The sequence below is a fragment of the Macaca mulatta genome, chromosome 2 (genome assembly GCF_049350105.2).
Source record: "Macaca mulatta isolate MMU2019108-1 chromosome 2, T2T-MMU8v2.0, whole genome shotgun sequence".
NCBI classification, from domain to species: Eukaryota; Metazoa; Chordata; class Mammalia; order Primates; family Cercopithecidae; genus Macaca; species Macaca mulatta.
Window position 1 is genome coordinate 164,506,404 of NC_133407.1, and position 21,256 is coordinate 164,527,659.

Here is a 21,256-nt window from a genome sequence, read left to right on the forward strand (position 1 = left end):
AGCACTACCTAGACTCTATCTGGTTGACAGGCCAGAATCTTCAGGGGGGTTGACATATGTTGGGTTATCCAGGGAACAGACTCTGAGCTGGAGATGCATGCTGAGAAGTGGAGATCTGCATACAGAGTGTGTGCATGCAGTGTGTGTGCAGGAGCTGTCTCCTGCCTTCAACCCTCCCTTGCAAAAGTGAAAGTGAAAAAAAAGGTATATTCATCCTGACACACATTCATGCAGAACCCGGATGCAGCCTCAGAATCCTCCTTAACCCAGTGCCCTTGGCAACTGTTACCATTCCTTGGACTGGCACATGAGATGAATTCTGTTATCAATATCTGACGGTGTGGTTCACATTAACAGATATCTCTGTAGGCCTCTACACACAAACACCACCACTAACAGCCAGGTGGCACCTTGCTCAGTGAGCAGAGGTGAACGTTTGTCTAAATAGAGGGAAAAAGACAAGACAGGGAAGGCCAGGAGCATTGGGAGGTGGGTGTCAAGCAGGAGAAGCAGGAGTGGGTGGCTGGAAGTACATGGTCTCCCAGGTGTTCCTAGAATGCCAGCCCTGAAATCAGAGACTTGTGATGCTAATATTCTTACCATTTCTCTCATCTCTTTTGCTCCAGGTTACGTTACAGTGGATATTTTGGGGGTGTTACTGCCCTAAGCAGAGAGCAATTTTTCAAGGTGAATGGATTCTCTAACAACTACTGGGGATGGGGAGGCGAAGACGATGACCTCAGACTCAGGTGAACAACAGAGAAAGGTCCCCTTCACGGGGCTCTGCGATCTGGAGATCTGTGGCTCTGGAGACCTGCATTTATATTTATTCCTTTAGATGCCATTCCAGCAGGTCACTAGGCTGCAGATTTGGGCTTGAAGGGTGCAGGGGGTGGAGGGAAGGCAGGATGGCCCACATCGTTCTGTGCCAGTGGCAGTTTACTGCTGGTCTGGGGGCATTTGGGGTCCAGAAGTGTTGGTGGAGGCCTCATGGACTTGTCAGTGGGAAAGACGTACTGAGACGCCAGTGAGTGAGAAACCTCAAACTGCAAGATGTCTGCTCAACTGCAGTTTGGAGACCGGGTTATTAAGAGCCTCATGCTTTCTGTCAGACCTCAGGGGGTCCTCACACACAGTCCCAGTATCCCCTGCAGGGAGTGCCAGCAGCCTCTGGCGAGCTGCACATGTTGAAGCAGGCAAAGAGGTCCTCTCCTCAAGCTTTAGACAGCCCTGCACACTGTGGGGACTGCAGGTGGCCTGACCCCAGGCCTGACTCAGTTCTCTTGGACTGCTTTCTGCTCTGAGGGGCTCAAAGGGAATAAGTCTGGCCTCCACCCACAGCTTCTTCCCCTGAACTTGGATTTGGGGGCCAGATAGTTATAGTTATCCCTACATTGCAGAAATAAGTAATTATTCAAGAGCTTGGGCTGGTACCTTTAGACTTGTCATCACAAGGCCCTTCTGGGTGTCAGGAGACTCCCTTCCCTCTTGCTGTTGCCTCTTGGAAAAGAAATTTCTTTCTTTTTTTTTTTTTTTTGAGACAGAGTCTCATTCTGTCACCCAGGCTGGAGTGCAGTGATGTGATCTTGACTCACCTCAACCTCCACCTCCTGGGTTCAAGTGATTCTCCAGCCTCAGCCTCCCTAGTAGCTGGGACTACAGGCATGTGCTGCCGTGTCTGGCTAATTTTTTTGTGTTTTTAGTAAAGGCCGGGTTTCACCATATTGGCCAGGCTGGTCTTGAACTCTTGACCTCAGGTGATCTGCCTGCCTTGGCCTCCCAAAGTGTTGGGATTACAGGTGTGAGCCACCATGCCTGGCTGGAAAGGAAATTTCTAACCTGGGGTTCTGAATTATTAGATATGTGACTGTTAGAAATTTTTTTCTTGCGTCATGATAAAGAACCCAAGAGCTCCATGCTGGTCTGGTTACCATGTCTAGCCTGAGAGCCTCTGGAATGTTTCTAGCAGGAGGGAGTGCATTTCCCTGACCAAGGGCTCTACAGAAATGGCTGTAGTGATGGGCAACAGCTCTTCGCAGCCCAGCCCATCAGCAGCCTATGTGGTCATGACTTAGGAACTGGACGGAGGATACCTGCTACATTTCAGGACAACAGTAGCAAAGGCTAATGACAAACAATCCCCATTATCTTCCCCAAATCTACTTCACTGGGGTGATTAGTAGAATTTTGCCCTGATCTCATGTCTTCACTGTCTTCTTTCCTGCTACGCTTCAGCTTCAAAGTAGAGGGGAGCCTCCAATTTTGCTTTAATTTGAAAAGACCATCATGGCCTTCAGAATGGTTTTTGACTAATGTGGTGGATAAACTAAGATGATTTGAATAGGAAAGTTGGTTGAGATTTACTGCTTACTTAATTCGCCTGTGCAACAGGCACTACCCTTCTTTGTACTTATATAATACATATAATACATTACAGAGTACAAGCATGTTCCATGCAGATTATATCATTTGAATCTTTGAAATCAAGTCCCTGTCACCACTGTCATTTTACAGATGAGGGAACTGAGACTTTGGAATAGTGAACTGACTTACTGAGGTTGTAAATAACGGAGTCCAGATTTGAACCTAGGATTGTAGCTTTAAAGCTTGTGACCATAAATGGCCATTCCTTTCTTTGTTAAAAGAAGGCAACTCTAAGTAAATTGGGGATCCTAACAGACTTGATTCTCCTATTCTTCATGTTGTTTTGAAATAACTACTTTATCAGTTTTTTTTTTTTTTGAAAATGACTAAGTATAAATTAATGCATCTCCTTTGTACCCCAGGAATAAGTGTTAAATCTCATTCTTTTGTGGGCTTATCACCTGAAGTTCCACCATTATAAGAAATTGGAAATTTTAGAAGTTTCTCTTTTTTTAATACCCCAGTAGTCAAGCTGTTTGTGACTCTCTGTGTGTGTGTATACATTTTCGCAAATGATGCTTTTTATTTGCCTACTGGTAGATGAATAGGATGGACTTAAAAAAAATCTCTATTATTGTTCTAGGGTTGAGCTCCATAGAATGAAAATATCCCGGCCCCTGCCTGAAGTGGGTAAATATACAATGGTCTTCCACACCAGAGACAAAGGCAACGAGGTGAACGCGGAACGGTAAGTCCTGGCTTCACCTGCCTGGCAGGCTACCTCCCTAGTGTGTTCTGTCAACAAGGACTGTGTTGAATTCGATCAGATTTGAACCAGTTTATTGTGTTAAAAGATTTGTATTAAAGAAATTTTCAAACAGACACAAAAGGAGAGAAAGTGGTGCACTGAACTCTCATGTCTACAGTTCTCAACTCATGGCCTCTCTTCTTTCCCTCAGTTTTTTTCTCACCCCACTGGATTTAGAAACGTGTGACAGATGTCATAGCATTTCATGTGTAGCTGCTTCAGTATCTTAAAATATAGGAGGTTTTAAAAAAGGAATCACAATACCATTATCATACCTAGAATAAAATTAACACTATCTCCTTAATGTCATCAAATGTCTAGTCAGTGTTAAAAGCTTTTTTATTTTTAAAACCAGTTGGTCAGATCAGTGTCTAAACAAGGTCCACATGGCATTTGAATGATCTCTTTTAATCTGTAGGTTCCCTCTCCCCTTCTTTATGAGTTCCTTGATATTTATTTGTGGAAGAAGCCAGCTTATTTGTCCAATAGAATTCCTTGCATTACGGATTTTTCCAATTGCATCCTGGTAGTATAACTAATGTGTCCTCCTGACTTCTGTTTTCTCATAAACTGGGTGTATTAGTCAGGGTTCTCTAGAGGGATAGAACTAATAGGATAGATGTATATATGAAGGGGAGTTTATTAAGGAGTATTGACTCACACCATCCCCAGGTGAAGTCCACAATAGGCCTTCTGCAAGCTGAGGAACAAGGAAGCCAGTCCAAGTCCCAAAACCTCAAAAGTAGGGAAGCCGACAGGGCAGCCTTCAGTCTGTGGCCAAAGGCCCGAGAGCCCCTGGCAAACCACTGGTGTAGGTCCAAGAGTCCTAAAGCTGAAGAACTTGGAATCTGATGTTCAGGGGCAGGAAGCCCAGGAGAAAGATGAAGGCTAGAAGACTCAGCAAGTCGGCTTCTCCCACCTTCTTCTGCCTGCTTTATTTTAGCCACGCTAGCAGTTGATTAGATGGTGCCCACCCACATGGAGGGTAGATCTGCCTCTCCCAGCCCACTGACTCAAGTGTTAATCTCCTTTGGCAACACCCTCACAGATACACCCAGGAACAATACTTCGCATCCTTCAATCCAATCAAGTTGACACTCGGTATTAACCGTCATACTGGGATTTCTCTTCATTTCTGGAGACTTGAACAGAATCTGAATACTATTTGTGGGCAAGAATTTTCATCTATGGTGTTGTGTACTTCCTCCAGTGTCACAGCAGGAGGATATAATGTCTGGTTGTGTCATTTTGGGATGTTAGGATTGATCTGTGAGTTTCGATATCGCCAGTCTAACCTATGCATTGTGAGATTCCCCATCAGTTTTTTACCTAATGACTTCAGCAGTCGTTGATGCTGGATTTCTAAAAGTATTATTTGATTAGGAGTTGCAAAATTGTAATATTCTAATTCTGTTGTTCCTTCTGCATTTATTAGATTTTTCTACAAAGTACTTTCTCTTTTCATGTATTTGGGTACTCTGGGGTATAGTTTTTATAGGAAAGGCAAAATAAAGAGAAAGAGTCAAGCACTGATTAAAATTTTTTCAGACTAATGCTTGGTGTTTCCTAGCATCCTTCAGAATGTAGTTCTTGTACTTTTTGGTACTCATATTGTCTCATCTTTGGCCAATGGAATCTTCTTCAAGCTGGGTCCTGAATCCCAGTAGTCCTCAAGAGCTTCCCTCCCTCTGCTCTGCCGTGACGAGATGTTCTAGGTTCTTCTTGTACTTTTCATGCCTTGGGAATTGGCCTATTCACCAAGGAATCCTGGCAGATAAGCCAGTTCTTATGAGGCTTTGATTGAAGAATCTGTATTTCTTTGTTCTGATTTTTCCCCTTAAATTTTCAAACAGTATTAAGGGGCTTTTTGTGCTTTTGTTATGGTCTACATTTTAAAGCAATATTAAAGTGCTTTCAGCCTGATATTAAAGAGTCCTGTTAAAAGTTTATTTATTTTTTTCAAGGCAGGATCTCACTCTGTTTGTTACCCAAGCTGGAGTGCAGTGGCGTGACAATGGCTCACTGCAGCCTCAACCTCCCAGGCTCAAGCAATCCTCCCAGCTCAGCCTCCCAGGTAGCTGGGACCACAGGCATGTGTCACCATGCTTGGCTAATTTTTTTTATTTTTTGTAAAGACAGGGTCCCCCTGTGTTGCCAAAGGCTGGTCTCAAACTCCTGGGCTCAAGCAATCCTCCTGCCTCAGCCTCCCAAAGTTCTAGGATTACAGCATGAGCTACCACGCCTGGCCTAAAGTTTATATTTTAAAGCATTATTAAATGTCTTTTTGCCCTTTTGATAGAGTCAACCACTCCAACAAAATAGCTATTTCTATTTTCTACATTTTTCTAGTCATTGTCCAGAGGTGTGCATTTTTCTTTTATATTAAAAAATTAATTATTGAATAGATACAAGAGTGCTCCTAAATTGTATGAAAAGTGTGAAGATTCTTGATGCCATGAGCACTGCTGGTATCTCCCACCCCCACTCTGAGTGCATGACCTGTGTGGTCCTCCCTAATCCTGTAGTCTCCCCCTTTGCATCTCCCCTATCCACCTACCCAGGTAACACCTCTCTGAATTTTCGTGATAAGTATTTGTGATAATGATAGTTATTTCTGCTGTTTCTTGGTTTTCTTGTTTTCCCATATGTTTATGTCCCTAAACAAAAGATTGCTTAGTTCTGCATGTTTTTCAACTTTATGTAAATGAAATCACACTGCATTTATTCTTCTCTGACTTTATTTAGCTGAACGTGATGCATCTGATCCCCATCCATATTGTCATGGGTAACCAGCATTTATTGTTTTCACTGCTGCGCAAGTAGAACCTATTCAGTTCACTGCCTGCTTGTCTTCCCAGAATCCGTGGCTCTGGCCACACTAGTGACTTCTTTAAATGCATCCTGCTCTTTTGCGTGTCTGTGTATCTTGCCCAGGGTGGTCTCTCTGCCTGGAGTGCGCTTTCCTTCACCTTCTTCACTTGTTGAATTTCTCTGTTTTAACCTTACTGAAATTTCCCTTCTCCCTGACGCCTCGCCAGACTTCCTCATTAGGTTAGGTCGCCCTTCATTCATCCTCACCTACATACATTCCAAAATTTTTGGAGGCTTGTGAACGCTATGTACCCACCTACAGACACAAACTTTCCTTATAACACAGGAAGATTCAGAGATCCCCTGAAGCTCAGCTGAGGATCAGTTAGCAGTGGATGGCACATATCCTGTTGTATCTGTGTTCCTTGCACATCCTTCTGTCCTGTAGACTGGGGGCTCACTGAGTGCAGTGACCGTTTTCATCATGGGTCCCTGGGTTCTCACATGTAGTCTGACACATGAATACATGGCTATCACGTCTGTCACCTTCAATGGGGAAAACAAACTTTGTGATAGTAGGAAACACAACAGGTACAATAATTTACAAAAATATGTTTGCTACATTTCGGGGCAAGGCAAAATGCAGTGGAGACATACATTAAATTCTTGTCTTATCATTCACATTTGTTCTTTTTATCTTTAGGATGAAGCTCTTACACCAAGTGTCACGAGTCTGGAGAACAGATGGGTTGAGTAGTTGTTCTTATAAATTAGTATCCGTGGAACACAATCCTTTGTATGTCAACATCACAGTGGATTTCTGGTCTGGTGCGTGATCCTGGATCTTTTGGTGATGTTTGGAAGAACTGATTCTTTGGTTGCAATAATTTTGGCCTAGAGACTTCAAATAGTAGCACACATTAAGAACCTGTTTCAGCTCATTGTTGGGCTGAATTTTTCCTTTTTGTATTTTCTTAGCAGAGCTCCTGGTGATGTGGAGTATAAAACAGTTGTAACAAGACAGCTTTCTTAGTCGTTTTGATCATGAGGGTTAACTGTTGTAATATGGATACTTGAAGGACTTTATATAAAATGATGACTCACAGGATAAAATGAATGCGATTTGAGGACTCCGGTTGAAGGAGATTTATTTAAATTTGAAGTGATATATTATGGGATAAAAGGCCACAGGAAATAAGACTGCTGAATGTCTGAGAGAACCAGAGTTGTTCTTGTCCAGTGTAGAAAGGTACGAAGATACAATACTGTTATTCATTTATCCTGTACAATCGTCTGTGAAGTGGTGGGTCCCAGGTGAGAAGAAGGCCACAAAAGAGGGGAGAAAAGGTGACGAATCAAGATGGAGTGAACTTGGGAATGAAGAGGTAGCAGGAGGGCAGAGTGTCTCCTGCAGAGGCAGCAGCAGCTGAGCTGGTTGCAGCTGCTGATAGCCTGCAGGGGAGGCACCTGCCTAGGTATGCCTTCCAGTGATGCCCACCAGAGGACACATTATCTATTAGTTTTTAGAGTTTTTGTAAAATGATTTTGTACAAGTAGGATATGAAGTAGCAGTTTACAAGTTTACATATTAACTGATAATCAGTATGTCTATCAAATACCTCTGTAGTAAAATGTGAAAAAGCTTTCAGTGTTCCTTCGTGTTTTTTTATCTTTGAGGCCTACAGATATATTCATTTCAGTATCCATAATACTAAAGAGGTTAAAAACAGAACAAATGAAACAAAGCCTTCCACTCCCTCTGTCTCCCATCCTTCTGTCGCTCTCTCTTGTTCGTCTCATGTGTGACCTCCTTGTGGAACCAGCTCCAGTCTTATGATAGGCCCATCTGTGTCTCACTCCCTGGGCACCTCCATGAATGCATTATGCTTATCATGCAAGCCCTGGGGGTTCTCAATCCATGATTATTGTGTGACACCTCAACAGTTAAACTTTAACATGAATGAGTGCCAGCCAGGAAGTTTAAATAATATCTAATCCTTCCCAAGCAGGGAGAGGGAGTAGGAAGGTTTGGTGCTAAGAAAAAACAAGAGTTATCACCACCCAAATGGGGAAGGAGAATTTGAAAGGGCAATACACTTTATAGACATGACGGGTGTACCTAGGGCTGGCTTGGTTTTAGTTTAGCTTTTAACTCAGCACAGGGAGCAAAAGAGCAAAAGTGGTTTTTTTTTCTTTTCCTTTTTTTTTTTGGCGACAGGGTCTTGCTCTGTCACCCAGGCTGGAGTGTGGAGGTGCAGTCTCGGCTTCCTGCAGCCTCCGCTCGCCAGGCCCAAGTGACAATCCTTCCACCTCAGCCTGCCGAATAGCTGGGACCATAGGTGCTCACCACCACTCCCAGCTATTTTTTTGTGTTTTTAGTAGAGTTGGGGTCTCACCGTGTTGCCCAGGCTTGTCTTGAACTCTAGAGCTCAAAATCAATCCGCCTGGCTAGGGTGCCCAAAGTGCTGGGATTACAGGTGTGAGCCACAGTGCCCGGCCATGGTTTTTCTTTACCTAGCAGAGAAATACTCAGGGTTTTCATGTTTTTTGCTCAAACTTTGTAAAGGAGCTTCATTCTTGGGAGAGTTGCTAATGGGGCTGTAGTGTATTGAGTGAATCTCCCCCTCACTGTCCCTTCTCTTCTCTAGAACCTTTCTCTAGAGCTCTGTCCCAATTCGCTTGACTATGACCATATTAACAGATGGTAACTGAGAGGTTGTAGGTCCCTCCCTCATCATGGTTGGGAAGGGCAATGGAAGAGAACGGTGTGTGCAAGGAATTTGAAGATCTGTATTTGAGAACTCAATTTCTTACTCAATGGAAATGGAACATAGCTAGTACCATGCAGAAACTCTCTGTGTTTTTTTGACATCTGCAATTTTTCAATGTTGGAAACACTGAACGATGCCTTTTACTTTTCTTCAGGTAGTTCTTTCAACCAAGATAATCGTAAAGTCCCTTAAATGACTTGTTATGAAACTTCTTGAGATGGAAGATAGATTTTTAAGACCTTGACACTGCCACTGTGGCACTTTCCCTGCACTGGAGCGTCAAAGACTGGTGACATGGGGCATGAAGCTACCTGCCCATTCACTGCTGCCTCTCTCCATGCTCTTGCCTCCCCGCTGGGCAGGGGTTAGGTTTCAAAGGAACTGGCTTCCTCCAGTTCCCGCCCTATGCATTTTTTCATAGTTGCCAGAAAGAGGCCTACCGTTTTAAATATTGTAGAGATAGCTGTGCCTACTATAATTTCTAAGGATTATATGGGGGCAGGCTATTTGGATATCACAACTACCTAACACAAAGAGTGTGTTACTTTGAAGTTTTTATTGATTTTTTTTTCCTCACCTATACTGGCATTCATTTCCATAGCGCTTTACAGTTTGTGATATCTTTATGACACACTTTATTGATGCTGCTGACTTTTTTTTTTTTTTTTTTTTTGAGACAGTCTCACTCTGTCACCGAGGCTGGAGTGCAGTGGCACAATCTCGGCTCACTGTAGCCTCCACCTGCCAGGTTCAAGTGATTCTCCTGCCTCAGCCTCTCAAGTAGCTGGGATTACAGGCATGCCTCACCATGCCCTGCTAATTTTTGTATTTTTAGTAGAGACAGAGTTTCACCATGTTGACCGGGCTCGTCTCGAACTCCTGACCTCAGGTGATCTGCCTGCCTCGGCCTCCCAAAATGCTGAGACTACAGGCGTGAGCCACTGTGCCTGGCCGATGCTTCTGACTCTTGAGATAAGAGGGCAGATGAGTAAGTAGAGGTCCCAGCCAGGAGAGTGACTTGCCAGGAGTCTCACAGGCAGCAAATGGCAGAGTCAGAGCCAAACTCAGGCCGTCTGACTTTCAAGACCATTACACCATATTGCCGCCTTCTTGGCTTCTTTTATTCTTTGCAGCAATTTTCGTGAATGTATATCCTTGTCGGAATTCCTGCAGAGGGTTAGTATGGTCTGGACTGTGAAAAGTGCATTCCTGTTCTCAGCTGCTCTCAGAACTTTGTCCCCAACTCCCTCCCTAGTTTTTCTGCCCTTACCCCCGTCACTTCCACTCAAGCCCCAATGGATAGATTTCCTGGGAGCCCCAAAATGCTCTGTGAATGGACTTGAGTGAGATAAAAGACATTTTCTCCCAGATTTGAAATTCACTTTCCCCAATCCTATTCATATATGCAGTCCCTACCAAAAACCATTAACACAAGGTGAAGCATATTCAGGTACATTTCATAAGTTCCTTTTCACCAATCACATTCTATAACTTAAAAAAAAAACCCTCTATCCTTAGTGCCTTCCATATTTTACACTATTTCTACCATCGTTGATTTTTTTGTATATGCGTAACCATCTTATACCTGCTGAGAGGGCATGACCATTCTAAAAATATACACAAGGGAGTGGTTTAGAGGCTCCACCCTTAGGAAGTATACCTGTACAGGTAAAGGCTCCATTGTTCCATTGATAATTTTTAAGATTTAAATAAAATTATCAAACCTTGTGTGCCCATGTGTGGAGTGTGTGTGTGGGGGGGGGTGGGGAGAGAGAGAGAATGAGAGAGGGATGTGGGGGCTTGGAGCAGAGGTTGGTGAAGGGTGGGACATAATAAACTAAGTGCTTGCTGTGTATCAGTTTCCCTGATATAACTTCCTGATTGGCATCTCTTATAGGCTGATGCACACTTTACGTATCTTACTGAATCCTCCCAGTCCTGTGGGAGGAGAGACCAGTTTTTCTGAAGCAGGCTCCAAGAAGCTAAGTGACTTGTCAGAGAACTGGGATTTGGAGCCAAGTACTTTGACTCCAAAGTTCATGTTCTTAACCACTTCATGGTGATGGATAAATAAATATACCTACACCAGGGAGGAATAAATAAACCTTATTTCCTTGAGGAAATAAGGATGGGAAAACTAACTTGGAGAGTGTCAATGCCTTTCAGCCAAACCCCCCCAGGAACACATTGCAGATAAATTAATTGGGTTAGAGTTGATCAAAGGGTACAAAATTTCAGTGGAGGAATAAATTCAAGAGCTCTATTTGGAAAAACATTGGGATAGTGACTAGTTGCAATCGTTGCAGTGAGTGAGAACACACCATGGGGGATCCATGAAGCAACTCAGTAGAAGGAAGTTAGAACTATTACAGCATTTGGGCTTTGGTTGGGTCATTTGGGGAGGGTCCAAGAAAGGGTTTGCTCTGTTGGATATTATCAGAAAGCAGGGGCAAGTCTGTGGTTGTGTATTTCAGTAAGTTTTATTTGTTAGGAGGGAGACTAGCAAGAGAATAAAGCTGTAATTGGGAAGACAGAGCAGTCACTAATTTTAGCCAAGAAAGCAGGTGTTTGGTTTTTTGTGGGTGGCACAGTGACCTTGTTTTTGTGCGTAGACAAAATTATGCAGTGGCCTTGGCTTGCCTCATTTTATCATGGTCTCAGAGTGACCCTATGAGGCTGGTATTCTGTGAGATTGTTTATGTCTAACAGGAGAATAGTTGAGCCTAATTGTGAGTGCCTCACCAGCTTCTGTTGCTCTGTTCTTTTTCTCAAGAGGAACTCAGGGTAGAAACCTCTAGAAAGTAGGTCATGACGGTACCATTTCTCCAAACTCCAGGATTTGGCTATTTGTGTCTTAACAATGTGGAGTGGGAGGGTGTGCTGGGGGAAGGGTTGGTTGGAGAAGGGTATGGGATCTCTCTGTTTCTCGGCAAGGTTGCCTTTCTCTGCAATGTTCCTGGATCCCTTCACGGGATCTGGCCACTTGAGCCTTATAATACAATGGCAAACACAATAGTCTACAGCTACCCTCCTTTGGGGTTCTTCTTTGATTCGGTCTCACTTATACAAGCTGAGAAGGAACTGGAAGAGGCATTACAGGAAATACTAGACCCAGAAGGAGAAAGGAAATTGTTCCATCAATAGAAAGGCGAAACCAGCTTAGTTTCTAATTCCTCAACCACAACACAGGTTGTCAGTCAGATTGGTTGGGGTGGGGGTGTGAGATTGAGAGGAGATTAGATTTTCAAGTTCACATGACTAGTATTCCTTTTCTTTATGGGTAGCCAGAAAATATCTGATCTTCTGCTTAAAATAGAAGCAGTTCCTGTTTATTCCAGCTGATGTAGACAAAGAAAAGCTACAAGGCTGACAAGTAGGAGCAGTGGGCTTTTAAACATTAAATGACAAACTGTTTGCCTGCCAGGAGCCTGTGGAGCAATCTAGGGAGGGAAATGGCCAGCCAAGAGAGCATGATGACCCGCCTGGTGTTGCAATCAAGTAAAACTTGCGCAAATTAGCCTGACACATTTTTGGTGTTAGGTAGTAATCATTCTTTGCCCACCTGATAAGCAGGCCAACTGTTGAAGAAGGAAACTTCACAAGAGAGTTGTGTCTGGGCCTGTCTCATGCTCAGCAAGCTGCCAGGTCCCTAGAGCCAAGCCGCCTGGCTCCCCTTTGCCTCCTTGGTTTGCTGGGGCTGGGGCTGGGGCTGAGCCTGGGCCTGCCTGAGCATTGGCTTGGGGCCACTTCCAGTCCCTGGAGCCAGAAGGAAGAGGGGCAAGGCTGGGCCTCCAGGGAAGGTGGAGGGAGGTGGGAGCAGGAATTGGGCGGAACAGAAACTGTTCTGAGGTCAAAACAGGAGAGCCCTTAGAGGGAAGCGCAGGAGTCCTGAATGGCTGGACTCTGCAGGGTGATCCTCAGACCTCGTTTCTGTCTTAGCTGAAAAGTGTGTCCTCCTCAAGTGTTGGAGCCCCAGGACATAGTGGGTGCCTGTGTTTAGGACCTCATTTGGTTTTGGAAGGAGCAGAGCCTACCTCCATTTACAGCAGACTTTGCACCTTCTATTAAGGAGGAGGCTGAGGCTCCAGGAAGGAAGCTACCTGGAGAGGGGGCAGGGAGCAGGGGCTCACTGAAGGCCCTTCCTCTTTTAGTTATTGCTTGGTAAGGAAGTCAGGGGATACGATTGAAGGAGCAGCAGGTGGGCCATCTTGTCCCACAATGGCTCTTTCACGCTGCCACTGCTGTGCTGGATTCCACCAACTAGAGATCAACCTCAGTTATCAAGAAAATGTCATAGAGATTGAGAGAGTGGAGATGAGTTGTCACCCACTCCTTAGTATGAATTGGTTTCCAAAAAGGCCTTCCCCTGACCTAGCCGAGATCCAATCAGAAGACGGGAATTTTGCATGTAGAGAGAATCTTGGAGCATGAAGCCCTGCAAGGGAAGGCGGGAGTGGGTTTGGGGCAGGAATTGCTTAGGCAGTGGGGAGATGAGGGCACTGGAAAGCCCAGTGAGTGGTAGAGGCAAAAGGCACCAGAACACACAGGAGAGAGTGTGGGGAGGGAGATGAGAGCACAGCTGTTTCAAAGCTTTGCCCAGAGGAACCTCCTTCCCTCTCCTCCCGTCTTCTCAAGGACCACAGAGAGAACCTTCTCAGCCAAGCACAGGTGTCATTTATCTCGATATCCCATGATCTTCATTCAGGAGAGACAAGGGGGTCAAGGAGAGGAGAGCTGGCTGTGCTGTCAGGACATGGACCGTTGGTTCCCTCTCCTGGGAATCAGGGGTTGGGCTCCTGCACCAGCTTTACAACCAAGGCAAGTCCCGTCCAATCCTCCTTGTCCCTCCGCTGCCCCACCGCTCAGCCTCACTCACAGGTACCTGGTGGGGACATGGGATGGGGGTGCTGCCTGCGTCTGAGTCAGCTGGGAGCAGGACGCCAAAGTGACAGGTATGTTTTCTTCATGAAGGACACACAGTTCTGCAGTTAGCATTGGCGAGGTTTCCACTGCTTCCAATTGCAAGAGGAAAAGGATTTGCAGAGCCTTAGTTTCATCACTGCTTCTGGGGTAAGTGTAGCAGGAGCGAAAAGTAAAAGTGAGCGTAGAAGTTCCCACCGTTCAACTGTATGGCAGGGTTTGCCAGCATCCAGCAGGAAGCCACACCCTGTGTCTGCAGTTTAAACCTCCTCCACTATAAGTCCTGGGCTTTAGGCTTTTCTGTTGGAAAACTATTTTGTTAGACACATATATGACATTGGTAAAAATGAAAGTGAACAGATTTTAAAGCTCTCTTTATTTATAAGACTAGACAAATGTTGAGTTATAAGAATTTTCTTCAGGACCACAAATGGAAACAGTTCAGATGAGAAATATTTTGACAGTAAACAGAAATCCCTGTAAATCATCCCATTCTATTGGCTGGCTTGCTTCTCTCCAGTTTGAAATGGTCTCAAGCTGAGACCATTCAGGGCAAAGACTGAGTAAATATATAACAGGCGCCTTGTCTGTCCACAGAAGTCCCCGCACTTTCTTTTGTTTGTTTGGAGACAGAGTCTGGCTCTTTCATCAGGGCTGGAGTGCAGTGGTGTGGTCTCAGCTCACTGCAGCCTCTCTCTCCCGGGTTCAAGTGATTCTCCTGCATCAGCATCCCAAGTAGCTAGAATTACAGGCACCTGCCATCATGCCTGGCTAATTTTTGTATTTTTGTAGAGATAGAGTTTCACCATGTTGGCCAGGCTGGTGTTGAACTCCTGACATGAGGTGATCTGCCCGCCTTGGCCTCCCAAAGTGCTGGGATTACAGGCAGGAGCCACCGTGCCCAGCCCACACTTTTAATTAACGGAGAATTGAGGCTACTAAACACATACCACTCTGCAAGGTATGAAAGAAAATTTGAAACACTGTTAAGAATTATTCTGGAGAATAAAAGGAACTGAAGGTGGCATGAAGAGAATCACCTATCTCCATACATGGGAGCTACTCTAGAAAGAAATGCAAAAGGTATATTTCAGTAATCTTTTCCTGGCTTCTCTGTTCCCCTGACAATACTGAGATCAATAGAAGCCTTGGAAGCTTCTTTTAGATAACGGTAAGAGATATGGGCAGATTGCTAGCCAAATACAGCTCTGGGTTACTGTGATAACAGGTTCCTTCGAGTGTATTTATTTTCCCAGATTAAAAATAAGCAAGGATGGAAGTAGTTTTTATGCATTTTTCAAATTCTCTTTTCAACAGTCTATATAAATGTTGCAGAATCCTAGACTAGGATGAAAAGTAGGAGTCATGGGAACTGCAGGAGCCTGAGATCCTAAAGGAAGTCCGTACCATCTGACTTGGCAATGTAAGACACACACGTTAGTGTAGGGCACAAACTGGGAATATTAGGAGAGAGCTGGTTCCAGCACCAAATCCAGAGTTACTTGGGGAAGGAGGTATGGTGGCAATCCTTTATGCTTAATATTCAATTCTGCTCCAGTAGAACATGGTACCCAGGAGAACCCAAAACTGGAATAGAAAAAAACAAGGAAAAATAAATAAGGGATTGTTTTAGAAATACCTCATTCTTGGAAAAAAATGTTAGATTCATTCAGGCTTAGGTGACAACAGATATTTTTGTTTGTTTTTCTTTATTCTTAAAAAAAAAAAAAGGGATACATGTGTAGAACATGCAGGTTTGTTACACAGGTATACATGTGCCATGGTGGTTTGCTGCACCTATTGACCCATCCTGTACGGTCCCTTCTCCTCACCCATCACCCCTCAACAGGCCCTGGTGTGTGGTGTTCCCCTCCCTGTGCCCATATGTTCTCATTGTTCACCTCCCACTTATGAGTGAGAACGTGCGGTGTTTGGTTTTCTGTTCCTGTGTTAGTTTGCTGAGGATGGTGACTTCCAGCTTCATCCATGTCCCTGCAAAGGACGTGATCTCATTCCGTTTTATGGCTGCATAGTATTCTAGTGTGTATGGACCACATTTTCTTTATCCAGTCTATTGCTGATGGGCATTTGGGTTGGTTCCATGTCTTTGTTAGACAACAGATTTTTAAGAGTAATCTCGTTATAAGCAACATCACTGGGCCAGATGTGACACCAAATCCATCCTGCTCCAAAGCATCACTTATTACCTGCCAGAGGCAGCTTCTCTGTTCGCCACATTCTGATCCCAGTTCTCATCCTAGACTCCTTCTCTTCTGGGGTTGCCCTTTTTGTCTGTGCTAAACTCTTTTTGCCATCAAGGCCACTTATCCTCCAATGCCTTCATGTTTCTAATACGTACCATTTTGGGGTAAGCATTCCTTGTTTCTAGTATTAAACTTCTCCCAGGGAACTTCTCTTTTTTCCTAAAATGCTTGTGACCTGGAATGGCTTCCTCTGAAGAATGCCACAGAACTGAAGATACCGGACTTAGGCAAGGGCTGAGTTTTATTTTAGTTTATTTGGGCTCTGTTTTAGATCTGGCACTTACTCCTGAGTAACTTTAGTCAAGTCACTTAAATTTCCTGAGCTCCAGTTTCTACATTTATAAAATAAATGTAACATCTCTACCTACCCCAGAGCTAGAGCAGTGAACGAGATAATGAAATAATAGGATCTAATGTTTATTAGAATACCTTATTATGCATCAAGCACTGTTCTAAGTGTTACCCATGTAACTGAAGTTAATGCTTCCAAAACCCTATGGAGAAATGGAGGCACAGAGAAGTAACTTACCCAAGGTCATAGAACTAGTAGGTGGTGGAGCTGGGATTCAAATCCAAGCAGTCAGCTTCAGAGTTTAGCTAGTTAATCACTAAGAAAAAGCCCCTTGCAAGCAACAGTGAAACAGGCATGCTTAAAAGCTCTCATTAAGCACAATTCTTGAGAGCCCCACTGAATTTCTCTGTTCCTCGTAACACGGGAGACTGGCTACCTGCTTAGCTACTGTTGTGGGGATTTAATATTAAAAATATTTGACATGGCGCCTTGTTTATAGCAGCTCTCAATACATTTAATCATTTAATTCCCTTCCCTTCTCTCTTTTGAATTTCAAGAGGGAATTAACTAGATACAGAGTTTATTTGATACTTGTAGAAAATCAAGGGTTACAACTGGTTTGGAGTTCTGAGATACTCAAAGCCTTTAAACATTATCCCATAGTTCCTGCTAATATGGCACAAATAGAAACTTCACTGTTATCTTTCATTCATTCAACAAATGATTGAGCTCTTACTACATGCTGTGCTTGGCACTGGGGTTACAAAGAACAGCTGGTTCTCAGCTTTTTGCAGTCAAATACGTTATGGGCACGTTCCATCATAGAGGTGTGCACAGGATGTTGTGAGAGCTCCTAACAGGTTGGGTTCAGGGATCATGAAAGACCCCTTGAAGGAGTTGATTTCCCTCTCCTTCCTGCCTCACTCAGTTTATCACCCCCTAAGCCAGCATTTCTTTCTCTCTTTCTCTTTTTTTTTTTTTTTTGAGATAGAGTCTTGCTCTGTCACCAGGCCAGAGTGCAGTGGCATGATCTCGGCTCACTGCAACCTCCGTGTCCTGGGTTCAAGTGATTCTCCTGAGTAGCTGGGACTACAGGTGCATGCCACCACACCCAGTTAACTTTTGTATTTTTAGTAGAGATGGGTTTCACCATGTTGGCCAGGATGGTCTTGATCTCTTGACCTCGTGATCCACCCACCTCAGCCTCCCAAAGGCCAGCATTTCTTAAAGCATAGTGTTATGGTTCAGCTGTGTCCCCACTCAAATCTCATCTTGAATTGTTTCTCCCATAATCCCCATGTGCCATGGGAGGGACCTGATGGGAGATAATTGAATCATGGGAGTGGGTTTTTTCCATGCTGTTATCCTGACAGTGAATAAGTGTCGTGAGATCTGATGGTTTTATAAAGGGCAGTTCCCCTGCACACGCTCTGTTGCCTGCTGTCATGTAAGACATGCCTTTGCTCCTCCTCCGCCTTCTGCCATGATTGTGAGGCCTCCCCAGCCATGTGGAACTGTGAGTCCATTAAACTTCTTTTTCTTTATAAAGTACATGGTTTTGGGTATTTCTTCATAGGACTATGAAAGTGGACTAATACACATAGTAAACACCTGAAGGATGGTTCAGGAGTCCATGATGTAAGACTATCTGAATAATAATGAGAACTTATTTGCCTTTTCACTGTTTTCCTATTTGCACTGATGGTGTAAAAGCAGTGGAAAGTAAAACTCTTGGAGTATCAGCAAGAATCAAGGCAGAGTCACTAAACTGTGTTAGTGGTCATTGTGTCTTCACTGCTATGCATTTACAGTAAAAAAAAAAAAAAAAAAACTTTTTTTTTTTGAGATGGAGTCTTGCTCTGTCACCCAGGCTGGAGTTCAGTGGCTCGATCTCGGTTCACTGCAAGCTCCGCCTCCCAGGTTCATGACATTCTGCTGCCTCAGCCTCCCGAGTAGCTGGGACTACAGGTGCCTGCCACCATGCCTGGTTAATTTTTTTGTATTTTTAGTAGAAATGGGGTTTCACCATGTTAGCCAGGATGGTCTCGATCTCCTGACCTCGTGATCTGCCCGCCTCGGCCTCCCAAAGTGCTGGGATTACAGGCGTGAGCCACTGCGCCCGGCCAAAAAATAAAAACATTTAAAAAGCCAGTTTCACTTGAGATTGTCCTCAATGAAGCAGTAAGAACTACTAATTTTTATTACATTTTGGTCTTTGAGTACACATCTTTTTAAATATTCTGCATGACAATAAAGGAAGTATTCATTGATAAAGGAGTCTGTTGCATAGTGTAATATGGTTGTCTTAAAAGCACTTGCATGATTGTGTTGTGTACTGAATTTTTTTTTTTTTTTAAAGGAAATACCACTTGAAAAAATGACAGACAAGCTATGGTTGTTCAGACTTGGACAGGTGGCAGATATTTTCTTGAAAATTTACAAAGTGAGTCTGTCACTTCAAGGAAAACAACTGACAATATTCATTGCTAATGATAAATTTGAGCTTTCAAGCAAAAATCAGAACCTTGGAAAACTTGTAGCTGTCACCATGAACTTGATAGCATCCCATTGCTTAAGGTATTTTCTGTGTGGCAATATCAATGCCACATGTGATTTTTTGGATATTGCATAAATGAATCAGTTAACATTTGGAAGATCTACATAACACAATGAACTAATATTTTTTTCCAAATAAGCAATCTATGATGTTATAGAGTTATAAATGGCTGAAAGATATATGCAAAGTGCAAGACAAACCAATGTAATGTATTTTTAACATAACAGAGTATGAAAAGCTCATTAACAGAATTTCAGATTCCAAATTGCAACTGATCTTTAAGAAGCTACTACTTGTGGGCTGGGTGCAGTGCTCATGGCCATAATCCCAGTGCTTTGGGAGGCCAGGGTGGGAGGATTGCTTGAGGCCAGGAGTTCAAGACCAACCTAGGCAACAAAGCAAGCCCTAGGCACAATGGTGTGCACCTGTAGTCCCAGTTACTGGGGAGGCCAATTACTTGAGTCGATTACTTGAGTCCAGGAGTTGGAGGCTACAGTGAGCTGTGACTGTGCCACTGAACTCCATCATAGGTGACAGAGTGAGACTCTGACTCAAAAAAAGAAAAGAAATGAAACTACTACTTGTGGAGTTTTGTGTAGTATTGAAGAATATTCACAATTTTCTTCACATTCACAATTATCTTCAGATTGCACTTCACAAGTTCAGATAATTGTGAATATTATTAAATAACACTATTTTTTTTCAATTAGAATGTATTTTCTTCAAATCATTCAACCGAGGCAACATATTACAACAGACTGAATGAAGGCGCAAATATGAGAATCTAGCTGTCTTCTATTTAGCTAGTCATTGAAGAGATTTACAAAAAAGTCACTATTATAAAATAGTTATTTTCCAAAAAATATGATGTGATAATTTTTAGTGGGCTTATTATTTTAAAATAAATAAACATTTTAAAATTTTCTATGTTAATTTCCAATGGGGTAAATGCCAATAGATAGAGGCCACATAGAGAAAAGCCTTTTGGAGTCTTCAATAATTTTTGAGAGTGTGAGGGGGTTCTGAAATCAAAAGTTTGCGACTGCTTCTCTGAGGCAATGGTTCTCAATCCTGACAGCAGATCATCTGAGGAAAATAAAAAATGCCTCAGCTCAACCCCCAGGTCAACTAAATCAAAGTCTCAGAGGTTGGGATCCAAGCAATTTTTTAAAAACGTTTCCCCACAGGGTTTTAATGTGTAGCCGGGGCTGAGAACCACTGCTCCAACCTCTTGCTGCATACGCGTCAGATAAAGTGGGCAGCAGGAAAGGATGAATCTGCCAGAGGCAGCTCTTTGGAAGGATCTGGGCTTATTAGTGTCAGGCAGGGGCCATCTAGATAGGTGACAGTCTTTGATATGTGGATGAAATGAATGAATGAGATCTGGTGACCGGGAGGAGCAGTTCACTAAGAACTCTGGCAAGGGAAAGCGGCTCTCCAGCCCTCTAAAGGCACCTGCACATCAGTCAGCCGGAAGAAGGAGCTGGTGGGCAGGGCACAGCCTTTCCCTGGTAGGGGAAGTTAACTCCTTGCCTCTCAAGGGAACCCACTGTCCTTCCTCCGGTGCCAGAAGTTTCCCGGCTAGCCTTCAGGCCTGAGGTTTTGTTTCTAGACTTTCTAGTGTGGTTGAGGTAACCAGTGGCACTCTCAAGGTCTCGCCCTATCATCATCCTCTCAGAGATAAAATATGTGCTGGGAAATACTCACAGTCCAGCAGAGAATGGCAAATCCAAACCAGGCAACCCCCCAGGCATGTCGGTTCATTGGTCCAGAGATCAGTTCATAGCAGCCCTGAAGGAGTGGGCAATTCCGCATTAGTGTGAGAAGAACCAGAAAGCAGAGAAGAGATTGATGGAAAGCAGGTTCCTCTTGGAATCAATATTGCCTAAGAGTCTGATTTCACATACCCAGGCTATTTCCACGTCTCTGGGGACAGCCAGCTACTACCAGTGCTTTACTGAGGGAACACAAACAATGCTGTTGAACAATGATTCTACATCACATTTATTTGTGTCTTTATCACTTAATCTCACTACAAAGTACTGCTATTTTAGCATAACACTGTTTCTATACTGAATACGTGGACAATAAATTCAAAAATCTTAATTCAATTAGAATTTTTTCCTCTTCAAAGGTTTTATTGGTGATTTATTTGGAGGCAATTACTTTTTGATTTGTTTGTTTTTAAATAAAAATGCTTCGGTCCGTGAAAACCAGAGGTCTCCTGTTGCCATTTTTAATAATCACTAAAGGAACCCCTGCATTATGCTCCCTGAATTCTCATTTGATGTTATATTTCAACATTACTGAATTCTGATGAGACCTTGAAGGGTCACAGTGAGCATGCAAAAGAATAATTTTTTTATTCACTAAATCGTTCATTCATGCATGTCACAATCCAGTAAGTATTTATACATGGCACACTCTATCCTAGTCACTGTGCTAAGTTTTGGAGTGATATACACGTGT

At 43.5% G+C, this 21,256-nt stretch overlaps 2 protein-coding genes across 9 annotated transcripts in view; one reads left to right on the forward strand and one right to left on the reverse strand.

Annotated features, from left to right (window-relative positions):
• The window catches only part of B4GALT4 (beta-1,4-galactosyltransferase 4), a 29,284-nt gene extending 21,658 nt beyond the window's left edge, over positions 1 to 7,626 (forward strand). For 6 of the 7 annotated variants that reach the window (XM_077990810.1, XM_015129899.3, XM_077990813.1 and 3 more), the window contains 3 exons: positions 627 to 749; positions 3,008 to 3,112; positions 6,687 to 7,626. In XM_077990810.1, the coding sequence (XP_077846936.1) occupies positions 627 to 749; positions 3,008 to 3,112; positions 6,687 to 6,819 (361 nt within the window). In that variant the 3' untranslated portion in view covers positions 6,820 to 7,626. 7 annotated transcript variants of the gene reach the window in all.
• Positions 7,627 to 14,033: 6,407 nt separating this feature from the next.
• The window catches only part of UPK1B (uroplakin 1B), a 31,662-nt gene continuing 24,439 nt past the window's right edge, over positions 14,034 to 21,256 (reverse strand). For both annotated transcript variants that reach the window (XM_015129954.3, XM_077993855.1), the window contains exons 7-8: positions 20,495 to 20,578; positions 14,034 to 15,261 (exon numbers count right to left, since the gene is read on the reverse strand). In XM_015129954.3, coding sequence (XP_014985440.1) covers positions 15,211 to 15,261; positions 20,495 to 20,578 — 135 coding nt within the window. In that variant the 3' untranslated portion in view covers positions 14,034 to 15,210. The remainder of the gene's footprint in view (positions 15,262 to 20,494; positions 20,579 to 21,256) is intronic.